Genomic DNA, 15,043 nt, shown 5'->3' on the forward strand with positions numbered 1-15,043 from the left:
TTAGGAGCACACACTAATTATGTAAAAAATAAACAAAAAAAACAAAACAAAAATATACTATTTAAACTGAAAAATTTAGGGTAACAAAATATGATCCTTGTTTATAATATTTTATTAAAAAAAAAACATAAACAATAAGCCAAAAAATGAGTGAACAACACAAGAAGATTTTAGAGCGCCCGATTGTCTAACGACGGCAAACGTCTCACCCTCCGCACATCCAACTTCCAACCCCAACACCAACCAAAACAAAACAAAAAAAATCTAATCGGCCAAACGTTTTCCAGATATACGAAACCTATCTTCATTTTACGAAGATCAAGAACCGGACGATTCCGTTAGTTCCTTAATAACAAAAAAAAAAAAAACACACAACCCAGGGAAAATAAACCACTCAACAACAACAACAACAAAAAAAAAAAGAACCCAACTCCCAACCCCGAGTCGGATTATACGCGAGCTACGCAAAAATAAAAAGCGAACAAAATAAAGGAAAAGCCGGCAACCTGCCTCCCTTGGTGGGACAGTGCGACCGCAACCGAAAAAACGGATCCACGTTGCGGCAGCAACGACGACTTTCCACCGACATCGGCCAAAATTACCGCCAACATTTTCACCACGGAGGAACAGGGCCTGTTGAGCAACTTAAAGGTCGAACATGAGAATCTGGTAGCCAAGTGGTTGCAGAACTCCTTCAAGTTACAGGTTAGTCACACACCAAAAAAAAAAAAAAGTCAACTCAATCAATCGAAAGCGTGTTTTTGTGCTTTGGTACTCACGAGTGAAAACGTGACTGGTTATCTCTCGCGTATCAGCGATTTTATCGGAAAGTCGAAAATAATTTTGAAAGTTATCGAATTAATCTAATTGATCGTTGCAGTTTTTATAAATATTTTAAACACACATCATGATGTTAACGCTTCGAATTATAGCCCAAGAAATCCGGTCGTACAATTAGTTTTGACCTACAAAGTGAACCATAACTAATTGTTGTGCCATTACCGATAGACTGACTAACTGACACAAATACCACGAAATTAGAAACATCGTTCCAAAAGTAGATCCTTGAGGAATACCCACAAGTGTTGTAGATTATGCATGAGTAGTGACGTTGCCGTAAAAATAAAGTGGGTAATGTTTTTGGCTTAACTTAAATTAAAGTCGATTTATATTTTGTTTTCCCGATTTTAGGAAAACACCGCCCTGGATTTGAGGGCCACACCCCTTCCGCCATTGCAGATACCCATGGCGGAAGTGAACAACAGACCCGTCTTCAAGATGAACAACGACTTCTGGAACCATTCCAGGGGCCCGCCCCAGAACATGCCGCAGAACCTCTCCAACTCAAACCAGAACTCCCCGGTGCCGGGCAGCACCAACTCGATACCGGCCCACTCGCCGTCGCAGCAAAGCAACTCGAGCCAGATCCACGTGGTCACGCCCGGCGCCCTGGCCCTGCAGGCCGCCAACAACCAGCAGCAGCAGCAGAACCCCCAGCAACAACAGATGCAAAACAACGCCATGCAGCAGCAGCAGAACAGCCAGATCCAAAACCAGCAGCAGCAGCAGCAGCAACAGCAACAGCAGGCGAACGTGCAGCAAAACAGCCAGAACGTACAAAACCAGCCGGGCCAGCAGCAGCAGCAACAACAAAACAACCAGCAGCCTCAGCAGCAGGGCACGCCTCAACAGAACAACACGCCCAACCCTCAGCAGCAGCAGCAGCAACAACAGCCGTCACCGCACCTGGGTAGCCCCAACTCCCAGGCCCACGCCCAGGCCCAGGCGTTCGCCCACCAGCAGATGCTGCAGCACCAGCAGCAACTGGGCAGCGGACAAAACTCCCCCGACAAGCTGATGACCGAGAAGATCGTGAACGAATTGCAGGTAGGGTGATTTCAACCGGTCCACCCGGCGACGGGGCTTTGGAGTTTCATTCCGGGGGGAGCGCTTACTGCCCCGGAAGTCAAAGTCCAAGGTCGCGTTCGAGTTGTTGTTGTCGTCGTTTCGGTGGTGTTTTTGAGTGCATGATAAAAATATGTTCAGCCAATTGATCTAATGAGCTTCCAAAGTGTCCGAAAACCTTTTCTAATCTGTCAAAACAACATCATTGATAACTAGATAAGATAAGAGGCTCTAGCAAACTAGTTTTGTTAAGTTTTCTACTGTGTGCTGCACATTTTTCTGTTTATCAAGGTAATTTTTTTTCCCTTTGGTGTTGATGTCCCAGTTACTAAAAAAATGTGTTAATTAAAGGGAGGCGCCATCTAGAAGGCGTCCTCCCAAGCACGGGCAATTTTCATTTGTTTTTCCCCCATTTTCCTGCTCTTATTTATGTTTGTCTGATTTACAAGTCGTCATTGCACAATATTTGTAATTGGCTTAAAAATATATTATAGTGATGAAAAACTAGATCAAATTAAAACCTACTTAACAATCAACTTGTTTTTATTAGTTTATTAATAGACTAAAGTAAATAGTCTAGTTTTTTGCCCCTTAGACACACAAACAATTTCATCAACTTGTGTCTTCAAACATCCCTTTGTCTGGCCCAGCATTAGCTCTTGCATGCCTCCAACAATGTGAATACTGTTGTGTGTTGTATTTGCCAAAAAAACAAAAACTTCCACCCACTGGTACTAATCGTAAAACTAAACAGTTGCTTTCCCAAATAACGCTGCCGGATTTCAATCAACTGCAACGGAACTCGAGCGCCATCTCCGAACGCACCCTGGAGGAGTGCTGGACGACGCTACAACGTGTGAGTTGGCTACTGTTTAACCGCGTACAGTTATCTTCCATACGCCTGCTTTTCTTTTATTTATTTATTTATTTTTTTTTTGTCGAGTTTTTTGGTTAATCGTTTCGTTTTCGACGGGAGCCGGATCGGGCGGGCGAGGCGGCCCACCCCTTCCGCACTCCGGTTCGTCAAAATTCTTTTGGTCGTTTAGATGCATGCTAGATGTTGTTGTTACTTTTTTGCGTTTACTACGACGACGACATGTGCCTATAAATAATTTCATTGGGGTATTGGAATTTATGAATGACATGTCGCACTACGAGGTGAGTATTTACGTTAATCACAACTAAAAAAAAAACAACAATAACAACAACAAACAGAAAAGCCTGAGCCCGGGGATGAAATATTCATTCGACTTTCGTTTATCGCCTTTTGTAGAACGGTTTCCGCGAAACAAAAAGAAATAAAGAAGAGCGAGGAGAGTCTAAGTGCCCCCCCGAAAGTGGAGCGAATAAAAGAAACGGCGAGGAAGGCACCACTCCGGGGTGGAGGTAATTCAATTAACGTGCGGCACACTTGAAAAGGCATCGGGTGAAAAAAACGGTCCTGCAAACCGACCGACTGTTTTCTTTTATTTTTGTTGCTTTTCGCGAAAAGTGTTGCAGCCGAAGGAAGGAGCTTTCTTTCGACGCCCGACCCCTTCAGCGGTAAAGTTTGCTCGTTCAATGGAAGTGGGTTGTTTACATCCCATTGAAATCTGTACAAATAAGGTTCTTTTTTATTTTTCGGGATTGTTCAATTATTCCTTTGCTTGCGTTAAGTATTTAATTGTTCGGGCGGTTTGTTGTGGAACTTGGGTTCCCTACGTGTTGGAAATAACTGGATTTAGCTAATTATTTAAGCTGTAATCTAATCTAAAGGCTTATCAATTAAATTAATTATTCATGTTTTTATTATAATATACAATGCTTTTATTCCTTTAGTACTAAAACACTAAATACTAAAATATTAAATAAATATAAAATTACTTTAAATAATGCTTTTTATATATTATTAATTATTTAACAATTATTTTACTTCATTTCTCTGAATCTTACTAATTTTATATATATATTTATTGAAAGTTTTAGCTTAATTTGTTCGATTTAAAAACATTTCCTGATTTTAGTAAGAAATTAAATAAATATTAAATTACTTTAAATAATGATTTTTATGTATTATTAATTTTTTAACAAATATTTTGCTTAATTACTTTAAATCTTACCAATTTATATATTTTAATTAATAACTGATATTTTAATTATTCTATTATATACATTTATTGGAGGTTTTAACTTAATTTGTTGAATTTAAAAACGTTTCCAATTTTTGCTAAGAAATTAAATAATTATTAAATTACTTTAAATAATGATTTTTATGTATTATTAATTTTTTAACAAATATTTTACTTAATACCTCTAAATCTTACCAATTTAAATATTTTAATTAATAACTGATATTTCAATTATTCTATTATAATTTTGAAAGTTTTAACTTAATTTGTTCAATTTAAAAACATTTCCTGTTTTTACTAAGAAATTAAATAAATATGAAACTACTTTAAATAATGCTTTTTATGTGTTATTAGTTTTTTAACAAATATTTTTATTATTCTATTATATACATTTATTGCAAGTTTTAACTTAATTTGTTGAATTTAAAAACGTTTCCAATTTTTGCTAAGAAATTAAATAATTATTAAATTACTTTAAATAATGATTTTTATGTATTATTAATTTTTTAACAAATATTTTACTTAATACCTCTAAATCTTACCAATTTAAATATTTTAATTAATAACTGATATTTCAATTATTCTATTATAATTTTGAAAGTTTTAACTTAATTTGTTCAATTTAAAAACATTTCCTGTTTTTACTAAGAAATTAAATAAATATGAAACTACTTTAAATAATGCTTTTTATGTGTTATTAGTTTTTTAACAAATATTTTTATTATTCTATTATATACATTTATTGCAAGTTTTAACGTAATTTGTTCAATTTAAAAACATTTCCTATTTTTACTAAGAAATTAAATAAATATTAAATTACTTTAAATAATGCTTTTCATGTATTATAATTTTTTTTAACAAATATTTTACTTAATTAACTCTAAATCTTATCAATTTAAATATTTTAAATATATTATATTATATATATATATATATATATATATATATATATATATATAAAAAAAATTACTTTAAATAATGCTTTTTACGTATTATTAATTTTTTAACAAATATTTTGCTTAATTACTCTAAATTCAAAATTTCTACTTAAAAATCCATCTGAACAAAATATTTGATATTTTTACTAAGAAATTAAATAAATGTAAAATTACTTTAAATAATGCCTTTTATGTACTAATATTTTTTTAACAAATATTTTGCTTAGTTACTCTAAATATTACCATTTTAAATATTTTAATTAATAACTGATTTATTTATTATTCGGATATATGTTTATTAGAAGATTTAATTTAAAAACATTTTCTATTCTAACAAAAAATTACAACACATTTTATCTATATCCATTATAGCTATTATATTTTATCATTGTGTTCCACTCAGTTCCATTAAATAAACTATTCTGTATATTGTTTTTTTATGTTTTCATTTACATTTTCTATTTTAATTATACATACATGTGTACATTAACACTTCATATTTCATTCTCGCAATGTATTTTTATTGGATTTTAATTCATACACACACATATTATTCAATAATTTACCCATTAAACATAAATGTTTATTAGTTTTTTCATTGGAAACAAAAATTTTTCAACACACAACAACGACAACACCAAATTATCCCCCTCCGGGCCCGCCACAATTAAAAAATTAGCCCGCCACCTCGGGCCTCATCTGTTGCATTCAGCGCGGGGCCACTTGAGCCGTCCGAACAAAAAATCAAACAACAAAAAGATCCGTTACGGGACCGACGTGAAACAAAAGTCCCTTTATTTGCGTTTCCTTAATTTTTTCCGTGAGAAGCATCCAGCATCCGCATTGTGTCACTCTACCTGGCGCCCGGCCCCGATTTGCATACGGTTACAGTGTTGTAAAGGGGTTAATTTTTTTTTTGTCCATTTCGGCCGGCCTGAAACAATCGAACCGCCCCGGGCGGCCCTCTCACCCTTCCCGAACATGATATTGCGCGAGTTATTAAATAGTTTTTTTCTTCTCTCTGTTAATTTTTTTCGTTTTGTTTCAACCACCTCGCCGTGTGAATCTTTTTTACGATTCGACACATGTGTGTGCTAGTCGTAACGGTCAGGAGGACCTTGGGAGTTTCTTTCCGGCTGTGTTTAACGTGAAGAATTTATTAATCTAATTTCTTGCGTGTGAATCAGACAAATGTGCCACCCCCAATTTCTTCGACTTACAAATTCATAAGAGTATTGATTTTTTTCCAACTGAATGGACGGCAATTATCACCATTTTTTCCCCGTTCGACGCGTTCCCGATAATTTGCGGAGGGTGGTGAAGAAAGCCCCTAGCCACGGGGGGTGCTCGAAATCGAAGGGCGACAATTACCGACGTGTCCCCTCATCGAACCTACGCATTGATTGGCGACCATACACACCAATTGGTCGATAATTTTTTCGGGGTGGGTTCACCTGAGTATGTGTGTGTGTGTGTGTGTGTGGAGGGTGGAAAAAATTCGTGCCGATCGCGAGAATTCCGTCGTGAACGTCGTAAAATTCAAAGTGCGTTCGACATTTTCAGATAGGTTAGTACCCCCGACCGTGAACGATAAAAATACGTCAAATAAAATAAAAAATATGAAAAGAAACAAGGGGGGGCCGTTCCACGTCGATCGTGCGGCCGCAGTCGCGGGTTCAAGGGGAACGTCCGCCGAGAGCCGCGGTCGCGTCGGGGAGGACGATAATAAGGACGGTTCCACGTCCGATTCAGAAGTCCGCACAATTGAAAAATCGCTTACCTTGAAATGTTGTAGGTAGACGAAACATCTGAAATGTAAAAAATTGCTTGTCAGTCGTGTGTACTTGTGGCTAACTAATTAAATTTCAATCTCTTCAATATCTTTACTCTTTTTCTATCAGCTAATTATGCATATAATTATTACAAATAGATAATTTTGTTAATTATTTTTAGTTGTTTTCTATTTATCTTATATTCTTCTTATATTCGTTAATAATTAATATTATTTTTTTTACAATTAAGAATGTAATTTAAGTATAAAAATAATTTAAAATTCAAAATTTCTACTTAAAAATCCATAAGAAACAAAATATTTTCCATTTTTATTAATAATTAATTATAAAAAGATATTTTCTTTTGCTGTTTTTCCTGAAGAACGTATTAAATAAGTTTAAAATTTATTTTTTCTCCATTATTAAATATTAAATTGTCAATTCATCCATAAAAACAATTAAAATTTATTATTTTTACCTAAAAATTTCCCTTAAACTAATTCAACTTTTTAACTATTAATAATAATATTAATGTTTTTGTGCAATGAAGAATATAATTTATATAATTTTTAACCCAAGAGAAAAAAATATTTAAAATTCAAAATTTCTACTTAAAAATCCATCTGAACAAAATAATTTCTATTTTTATCAATAATTAATTATTAAACAATATTTTCTTTTGCTGTTTTTCCTGAAGAACATATTAAATAGGTTTAAAATTTATTTTTTCTTCATTATTAAATATTAAATTGTCAATTCATGCATAAAAACAATTCAAATTTATTATTTTGATCTAAAAATTTCCCTTAAACTAATTTAACTTTTTATCTATTAATAATGATATTAAATTTTTTGTGCAATGAAGAATATAATTTGTATAATTTTTAACTCAAGAGAAAAAAATATTTAAAATTCAAAATTTCTACTTAAAAATCCATCTGAACAAAATAATTTCTATTTTTATCAATAATTAATTATTAAACAAAATTTTCTTTTGCTGTTTTTCCTGAAGAACATATTAAATAGGTTTAAAATTTATTTTTTCTTCATTATTAAATATTAAATTGTCAATTCATGCATAAAAACAATTCAAATTTATTATTTTGACCTAAAAATTTCCCTTAAACTAATTCAACCTTTTAACTATTAATAATAATAATATTAAATTTTTTGTGCAATGAAGAATATAATTTGTATAATTTTTAACTCAAGAGTAAAAAATATTTAAAATTCAAAATTTCTACTTAAAAATCCATCTGAACAAAATAATTTCTATTTTTATCAATAAGTAATTATTAAACAATATTTTATTTTGTTGTTTTTCCTGAAGAACGTATTAAATAGGTTTAAAATTTATTTTTTCTTCATTATTAAATATTAAATTGTCAATTCATGCATAAAAACAATTCAAATTTATTATTTTGACCTAAAAATTTCCCTTAACCTAATTTAACTTTTTATATATGAATAATAATATTAATTTTTTATACAATAAAGAATACAATTTATATAATTTTTAACTCAAGCATAAAAAATAATTTAAAATTTAAAATTTCTACTTAAAAATCCAAATGAACAAAATAATTTCTATTTTTACTAATAATTAATCATTAAAAAATATTTTCATTTGTTTTCTTTTCTGAAAAATGTATTAAATAGGTTTAAAAATTTATTTTCCTCCATTATTAAACATTAAATTGTCAATTGATCCACAAAAACAATTAAAATTTATGATTTTGACCTAAAAATTTCCCTTAACCTAATTTAACTTTTTATATATGAATAATAATATTAATTTTTTATACAATAAAGAATACAATTTATATAGTTTTTAACTCAAGCATAAAAAATAATTTAAAATTTAAAATTTCTACTTAAAAATCCACTGAACAAAATAATTTCTATTTTTATCAATAATTAATCATTAAAAAATATTTTCTTTTGTTTTCTTTCCTGAATAATGTATTAAATAGATTTAAACATTTATTTTCCTCCATTATTAAACATTAAATTGTCAATTGATCCACAAAAACAATTAAAATTTATGATTTTGACCTAAAAATTTCCCTTAACCTAATTTATCTATTAATAACATTATTATTTTTTTTGTACAATTAAGATACAATTTGTATAAATTTAAATTTAAAGTCAAAATTTCAACTTAATATTAATTAATTAAAAATGTTTTCTTTTGTTATATTTTTAAATAATATATTCATCAGGTTTAGAAATATACTTTTTATCCATTATTTTAAATGATTTTAAATTTGTATAAATTGTAGTAAATCATAATTGTTTCTAAATGTGAATTTAAATATTTTTAAATTTCTATGTACTGTTCAATACATTAAAACGTTCATTAAGCATCATAAATTAATTTACAACAACTGAATACGTCAACAACCATATGTCAGCGGACATGGAACGACCCGTCCGCGAACGCATTTTCGCGACACTGACCCGCACAATTCGCGAATAGTTGCCTGTGGACGCTCGGCGAACGCGTAAAAAACCGGTTGGACGTTTAAAAATCGAGTGGCCTGCACACGGCGTGCCGGCGAGAGAGCAACGCGAAAAAAAATACCAAAGCAAAGCAGCACAGAACGGACGAAAAAACGTACAGAAAAAACGACGCCACGTCGACGCAAAACTCTGGCCGGCCGGGCCGGCCCGCGCTCCCGTTCGCTCACTCTCGTCCCGAAACGCGGGGGATGACGGTCCCCCGTGCAGCGGTCAACCGCAAAAAAAAAAAAACTGACCGACCCACCCCCCGCGAAAATTACCGTGGAATTATGGAAACGATTTGGTTTTACATGGAGAGTTTCGAGCATCTGCCGTGCGAAACGGCAATTCTCCGCCCCCGGAGTCGATCATTTCGAAATTATTTCGGGCCAAATTGCCGATGTCGGGGGCAATTTTAACCCCCTTTATGTGTCCGTAATTCGCGGCAAAATTTCGCAAAACGCGAACATGCGATCTCTATTTATATTAAAACAATATCAAATCTCGAAATTATGCACCCAAACCACCACCACCCCCCGGAGGGGGGGGGCGTCAACATCCGAGCGTAATTCGAATGGAACGTCCCCGAAAATGGATTTCCTTGTTTGAACAGGTTTAAAACAAAAATAACGATGATAACAATTAATAAGGTGTAGTTTATGCAAAATTACTGGTTCGGTTGACCTCACGTTTTATTTTTTTTTATTTCGTTTCACCAGTTCCACGCTTAATTTTATATTCAACCCTTGTAGCGTTTCTATAATTGGCCCCCGCAACAAAAATCCAACGGATCACGACAAAGATCATATATTTATCGAACTGGCCGGTTTTTTAGCTGGCACCAACTGGCACAAACCTGCGTATCAGAATCAAATAAAACTGCATATAAAACGACACAAAACGTTATCGATAACTGGAACAAAAAAAAAAATGTCTTCCGACTCACGCATTCTCAACTCAATAATACGATAATTCTATTTAAAAACCACAAAACTACTTTAAAAATTTATAAAAATGCTCAAATTAGATTTAAATCAATTAAATTAGAAATAAAAAAATGGTACCACCTATAAAAAATAAAACTGGCAGTACTGGTTATATAAAATCCTATGGTAGTAGTACCAGAATCTTAAATTTAAAATTATACTAATAAAATTTAATTTAAATTAATAAATAGTCAAACTTTAATTTAATAGAAGTGTTTTGAATCCTGAATTATCAACAAAAATGTCAGTACTACTTATGAAAAAAATTAGTTTAGAATAGTACTAGAACCTAAAATTTGAAATAGTGCCTAAAATTTATTTTAAGTACGTCTTTAAATTAATAAACAGCTTAACTTTAATATAATAGAAGTATTTATTATACATTAATAAAAAGCTAGATTTTAATGGTGGCAGTACTACTCTATGACTGTTAACTGGTACCAACTGGCACAGACGCATCAAAATCAAATAAAACCTCACACAAAACGTTATTAATAATATCAACGAAAAAAACTCACTTCAATTCATCCCCCGTTCCCGCATTAAAATCGAATAAGGGTGGTTTTTTTACTCGGGGATTACAAACACTTTTTATTATTATTGGGGCTCAATGAATTTTTGATCGACTCAATGCGAGAAAAAAAAACTCCGAATAAACACTCCGATAATAATGACTCGACTGTATGAGTTGTGTTTTTATTATTAATAAGCCGTGGCATGTGACATGAGAAAGCAAGTATCCGACAAGTTTTAATCTTGTTTTAATTAAAGCCGGGAGCCGGTGACGCGTCGGGGTGAGTTTTTTTCCGCTCAGAAAAAAGTTAAACAAATAAAAACTAGAACAATGACGATTCCGTTTCGGCGGCTTTCGATCAAAATTTCGGACTCGCACCGCCGCGTCGGGGGTGCGAAAGCTTAAAAAGGTGGAAAAATAAATCCGCGGAGGGGTGATTTGAAAAAATAAAAACCGTTTTCACCCTTTATTTGAACGGCCCCGTCTAATGAAACCGGTGTTCGACTGTGAAAATTGGATTTTTTTATTAAATCTACGCACCACCCCCGACCCCGGATTTTTAAATATCAATCAAAGTTTGTCTTGCGTCCGGCCGGGGCCGGATTCCGTTTTTTTTTTTGGTTGCTTCTGTTTCTGTGCCGAAGGAGGAGGGCACAACACATCCGCATGAGGAATTAAAATTCTTCTTCGCCGATTCAATTTCGCCCCCGAGTTTCCTTTTATAATATTGGGACCCGAAACCGGAGTATTGACATGCCATAATGATATTACAAACTTATAATTTAGAAAATTTTTAGTTAATAATGGCCGCACGACACGCCATCGACTTTTTGTTTTGCCGGGTTTTATGGGGTGGGCCTTTTTAATATTGTGTACATCGATGGGAAAACTATGCCGAGAAAAACGCTCCGCCGACGAATAACATGGCAAAATTATCCGGGCAACGGAATAACGAGGTCACATGAAAAATTGATGAATTCATCATAAAATTTGCTTAAATTTAACTTTTTTTTTTTGGCAAAAAAATTATCTGAAGACACTTTACTATTGTTATCTGAGTAAATATTAGTAAAAAATTAAGATAATAATTAACATATTAAAGTAGCTGTTAATTTAAAGTTGCATTGTTAGTTAAAATTACATTCAAAATACAAAAGTAATTAGTACTAATAGTAGTACTCACCATTACTTTATTATTTTTGTTAGATAAAAAATCAGACAACGAACAAAACACCTAATTATAATATTTACTTAATATATTCATTAGAATTCAATAAATTATTCATCAAACAGCATAAAATTTATAGATTTTCCCATTTTCTTCAAAGTTGTAAAATATTAAAAATAATTTTAAGAAGGAATTTCATCAAATTTTCTCAGTTACAGTTAAGTTTTTTTTAAATTATTTCATTAACAACATAAAATGTGTATGGTTTTATATAATAAAATATAAAATTAAACATAAACAACATGAGTACTAAAACGTTCAGTACCATTTTCAGCTTTTTAATAGTACATTAATTTTATATGTGTTTATATAAATACTACAAAATAAATTACAAAACTGTTCAGAATTAAAGTCTCCACAGATTTAAAGTACTACCAAATATATAACTTCAAAGGCAACGACAAGTGGCAATAAAAAGCTTCACTATATTTCGTATTTTGTTATTGATTTATGTATTTCTTTATATTCCATCTCATAAAAGTGCCCACTAAAGTACTACCAGAGCTATGAGTACTCTGAAATTTAATTAAAAAAGTCTAATTTATTTAAATAAATCTTTAAATTCGCAAATCAAATGTCAAAAAATGGCGGTACTACTAGTTGGTACTACCTAAAAAAATTAGAAGATAGATAAGACTAATAGATATGGTAAAATGTAAAGAAAACAAATAAAAATGTTTAGTTGGGTTGTGAGTCCTCAATTTATAAAATAATCATGGTACTACCTAAGTACCAAGTAGTATTTGAATGTAAAAATTCAATTAATGAGCATATATTTAAGTACAATACTACATAGACACAAAATGACTCAGTTTGACGTAATAAAAAATCGGTACTACCTCGGAACATATTTATTAAAATACAATTATCAAATTTAACTGATCCAGACTCGTTTTAACAACGAAATCCGAACCCCACAACAAGCAAAAGCCCCAACGCCTCAAAACCCAGCCAGTGGTACCGTTCAAAAAAGAACCGGCACCGACAAAACATGACTAAGCCCATCGATTAGTAATCGCAGCCGGTGCGACCGTAGCCGGGTCGAAGCTGAATGAATTCGGCGTGGCCCGTCGCCGTCGTCGGTACGGGTGGACCGCGTGCGGCGGTACCGCGACCGCGGCGACGTTACCCTTGATCGGCCCGGCGCGCCCCCCCAATGAAAAAACGCCTTTTTGCACGGCCAACTAGGACCCCGGCGAACAAGGCCGTCTTCCATCCAACACACACATACATACACACACACACTTACACACACACACACACAGACCCGACGAGCGCATTTTGTTTTATGCATCGCACACACACTTGATAATACTATCATCGCGATAAAACACGCACGACGCGCCGCACCGAAAAAAAAAAATTCACCAAGACGACGCGTACCGTACCCGACTTATTTTTTTGTGTGTGTCTCCGCGGGGTTGGGGGGGTGGTTTTTGTGCGATGGGTGAGTGCCGCGTTTCGGCCTGTTGGTGATCTCTGTTTTTTTGGTTTTAAATTTTTTTTTCGTCCGGCCCGACAGGATGATGGAATCGGATACAGCGGTTAGTACTGTTTTATTTTTTTTTTTTTTGTTGTTTTTGCTGTTTGTTACACTTATGTTAGTCCGCGGCGGTACTGCCTCGACATGTTCGTCATCCGCGTTTGCGTTTCGGCGCTTCGATTAGCTCGTTACGTTCGTAATCCCGACGCGGGTACTCAGGGTACTGGTGATTTTTTGTGTTGGGGCTACCTTAACGTGTTCGTCGTCCGTGCACCGGTACTGTTGAGTTTCGGTTTCGGAGTACCCCATTTGGTACTACTTTTTTTATTTGTTTTGTTTGGGTCGTGGTACCACCTTAGCATATCCATTGTTCGGGTGCCAGAGCAATTGTTTTGTTACTATTACCAAGTACCACCCTCGGTACTACTTTTTGTTCCGCGGTACTACCTTAACAAATTGAGTTATGGTTTCAATTAGCTCACGTTAGCTTGGTGTGCCGTATATTAGTGTGTAAACCTCGCGGTACCACCTTCACGTATTCGTCAATTGTGTTTCTGTCTCTATTAAAATCCCAAGCGAGATGTTTAACCTAAATATGACCGGCAATAAGAAGTAATTGACTGTTTTCTAGCGTGGCGTTCGATTTTCCCACGCGTTTTTCTCCCAAACCAAATAAAATAAAATGACCGCCGACTAGTTATATATGTAGACTAACTATAACAAGTTTTTTATCCCCCCATCTCCCATCATATCTGTGCGAACTCTCGTGATTTGTCTAACGGGAAGCTGCGCTTGAGATTATATTATACGTTTTTATATATATTGAACCTCGCAAAACTGGGTAAACCGTTTACGAAATTGAAAACAGAAACAATAACATTCAATCCTAAACTTTGACACCTTTTTTTTAAATGCGCGTATCTTTAATTAACGCAATTTTAGTATAATTAGGACCTTGAAAACGAATTAATCGACAAAGTGCGAAATGATGTAACGCACTCGGTCGCACACTAACACACACACACACACACAATTTTTTTGCGGTGCATTTTGGACAAGTCGAAATGGGGAATCGAATTCGTAGATTGCATAATAGTACCAGAGCGGTCTAACAGTACCGGAGCGGCTGCGGACCGCGGGGCAATGGTAAAATTACTTTGGCGGGGCAGGAAAAAGAGCAAAAACCCACCAATAGCCGCATCGACTTCCACATGAACCACGGGGCCCCCGATAGTGACCGGTACTCGGTCTGGATATAAGTACCATATTGGCCCCGGTGTGCGGCGTCCCGCTTTAATAGGAAATATTGTTGGTGTTCTCCAATCGTAAATCTGTAATTTCCTTATAATAACTTTTCATATTTTTAACTCCCAGTTAATTAAATACTTCGGTAGGAATTGCAGTTTTATATTATCTTAGATGGGATTTCGAATAACTGTGCGCAATGAAGGCAATTGCCGAAGAATCCGGGCATTTTAGTTTCGGTTCATTTCAGATTTGTTTGCCGGTTTAATAACAACAACGATAAAAAAAAATCAACGCAATTACGTCGTGGGTAAAATAATTGCAAATATTGTTAATTTAAAATGCCCGATATGTTTGCAAAT

The 15,043-nt window shown here is 33.8% G+C and overlaps 2 protein-coding genes across 23 annotated transcripts in view; one reads left to right on the top strand and one right to left on the bottom strand.

Moving 5' to 3' along the window:
• LOC126265848 (uncharacterized) overlaps positions 1 to 15,043 on the bottom strand; it is a 209,776-nt gene that overhangs the window by 136,180 nt on the left and 58,553 nt on the right. For all 3 annotated transcript variants that reach the window (XR_007548302.1, XM_049968732.1, XM_049968733.1), the window contains exon 3: positions 6,732 to 6,759. Coding sequence is in view for 2 of the 3 variants with exons in the window: in XM_049968732.1 (XP_049824689.1) it covers positions 6,732 to 6,759 (28 nt within the window). In the remaining variant the exon portion in view is untranslated. The remainder of the gene's footprint in view (positions 1 to 6,731; positions 6,760 to 15,043) is intronic.
• The window catches only part of LOC109603907 (zinc finger protein 135), a 138,111-nt gene that overhangs the window by 77,634 nt on the left and 45,434 nt on the right, over positions 1 to 15,043 (top strand). For 13 of the 20 annotated variants that reach the window (XM_049968709.1, XM_049968716.1, XM_049968713.1 and 10 more), the window contains 4 exons: positions 288 to 705; positions 933 to 1,131; positions 1,192 to 1,887; positions 2,660 to 2,785. In XM_049968709.1, coding sequence (XP_049824666.1) covers positions 1,099 to 1,131; positions 1,192 to 1,887; positions 2,660 to 2,785 — 855 coding nt within the window. In that variant the 5' untranslated portion in view covers positions 288 to 705; positions 933 to 1,098. The remainder of the gene's footprint in view (positions 1 to 287; positions 706 to 932; positions 1,132 to 1,191; positions 1,888 to 2,659; positions 2,786 to 15,043) is intronic. The other 7 variants (XM_049968719.1, XM_049968723.1, XM_049968717.1 and 4 more) reach the window with 6 other exon arrangements.

Source organism: Aethina tumida, chromosome 6, assembly GCF_024364675.1.
Source record: "Aethina tumida isolate Nest 87 chromosome 6, icAetTumi1.1, whole genome shotgun sequence".
Classification (NCBI taxonomy): domain Eukaryota; kingdom Metazoa; phylum Arthropoda; class Insecta; order Coleoptera; family Nitidulidae; genus Aethina; species Aethina tumida.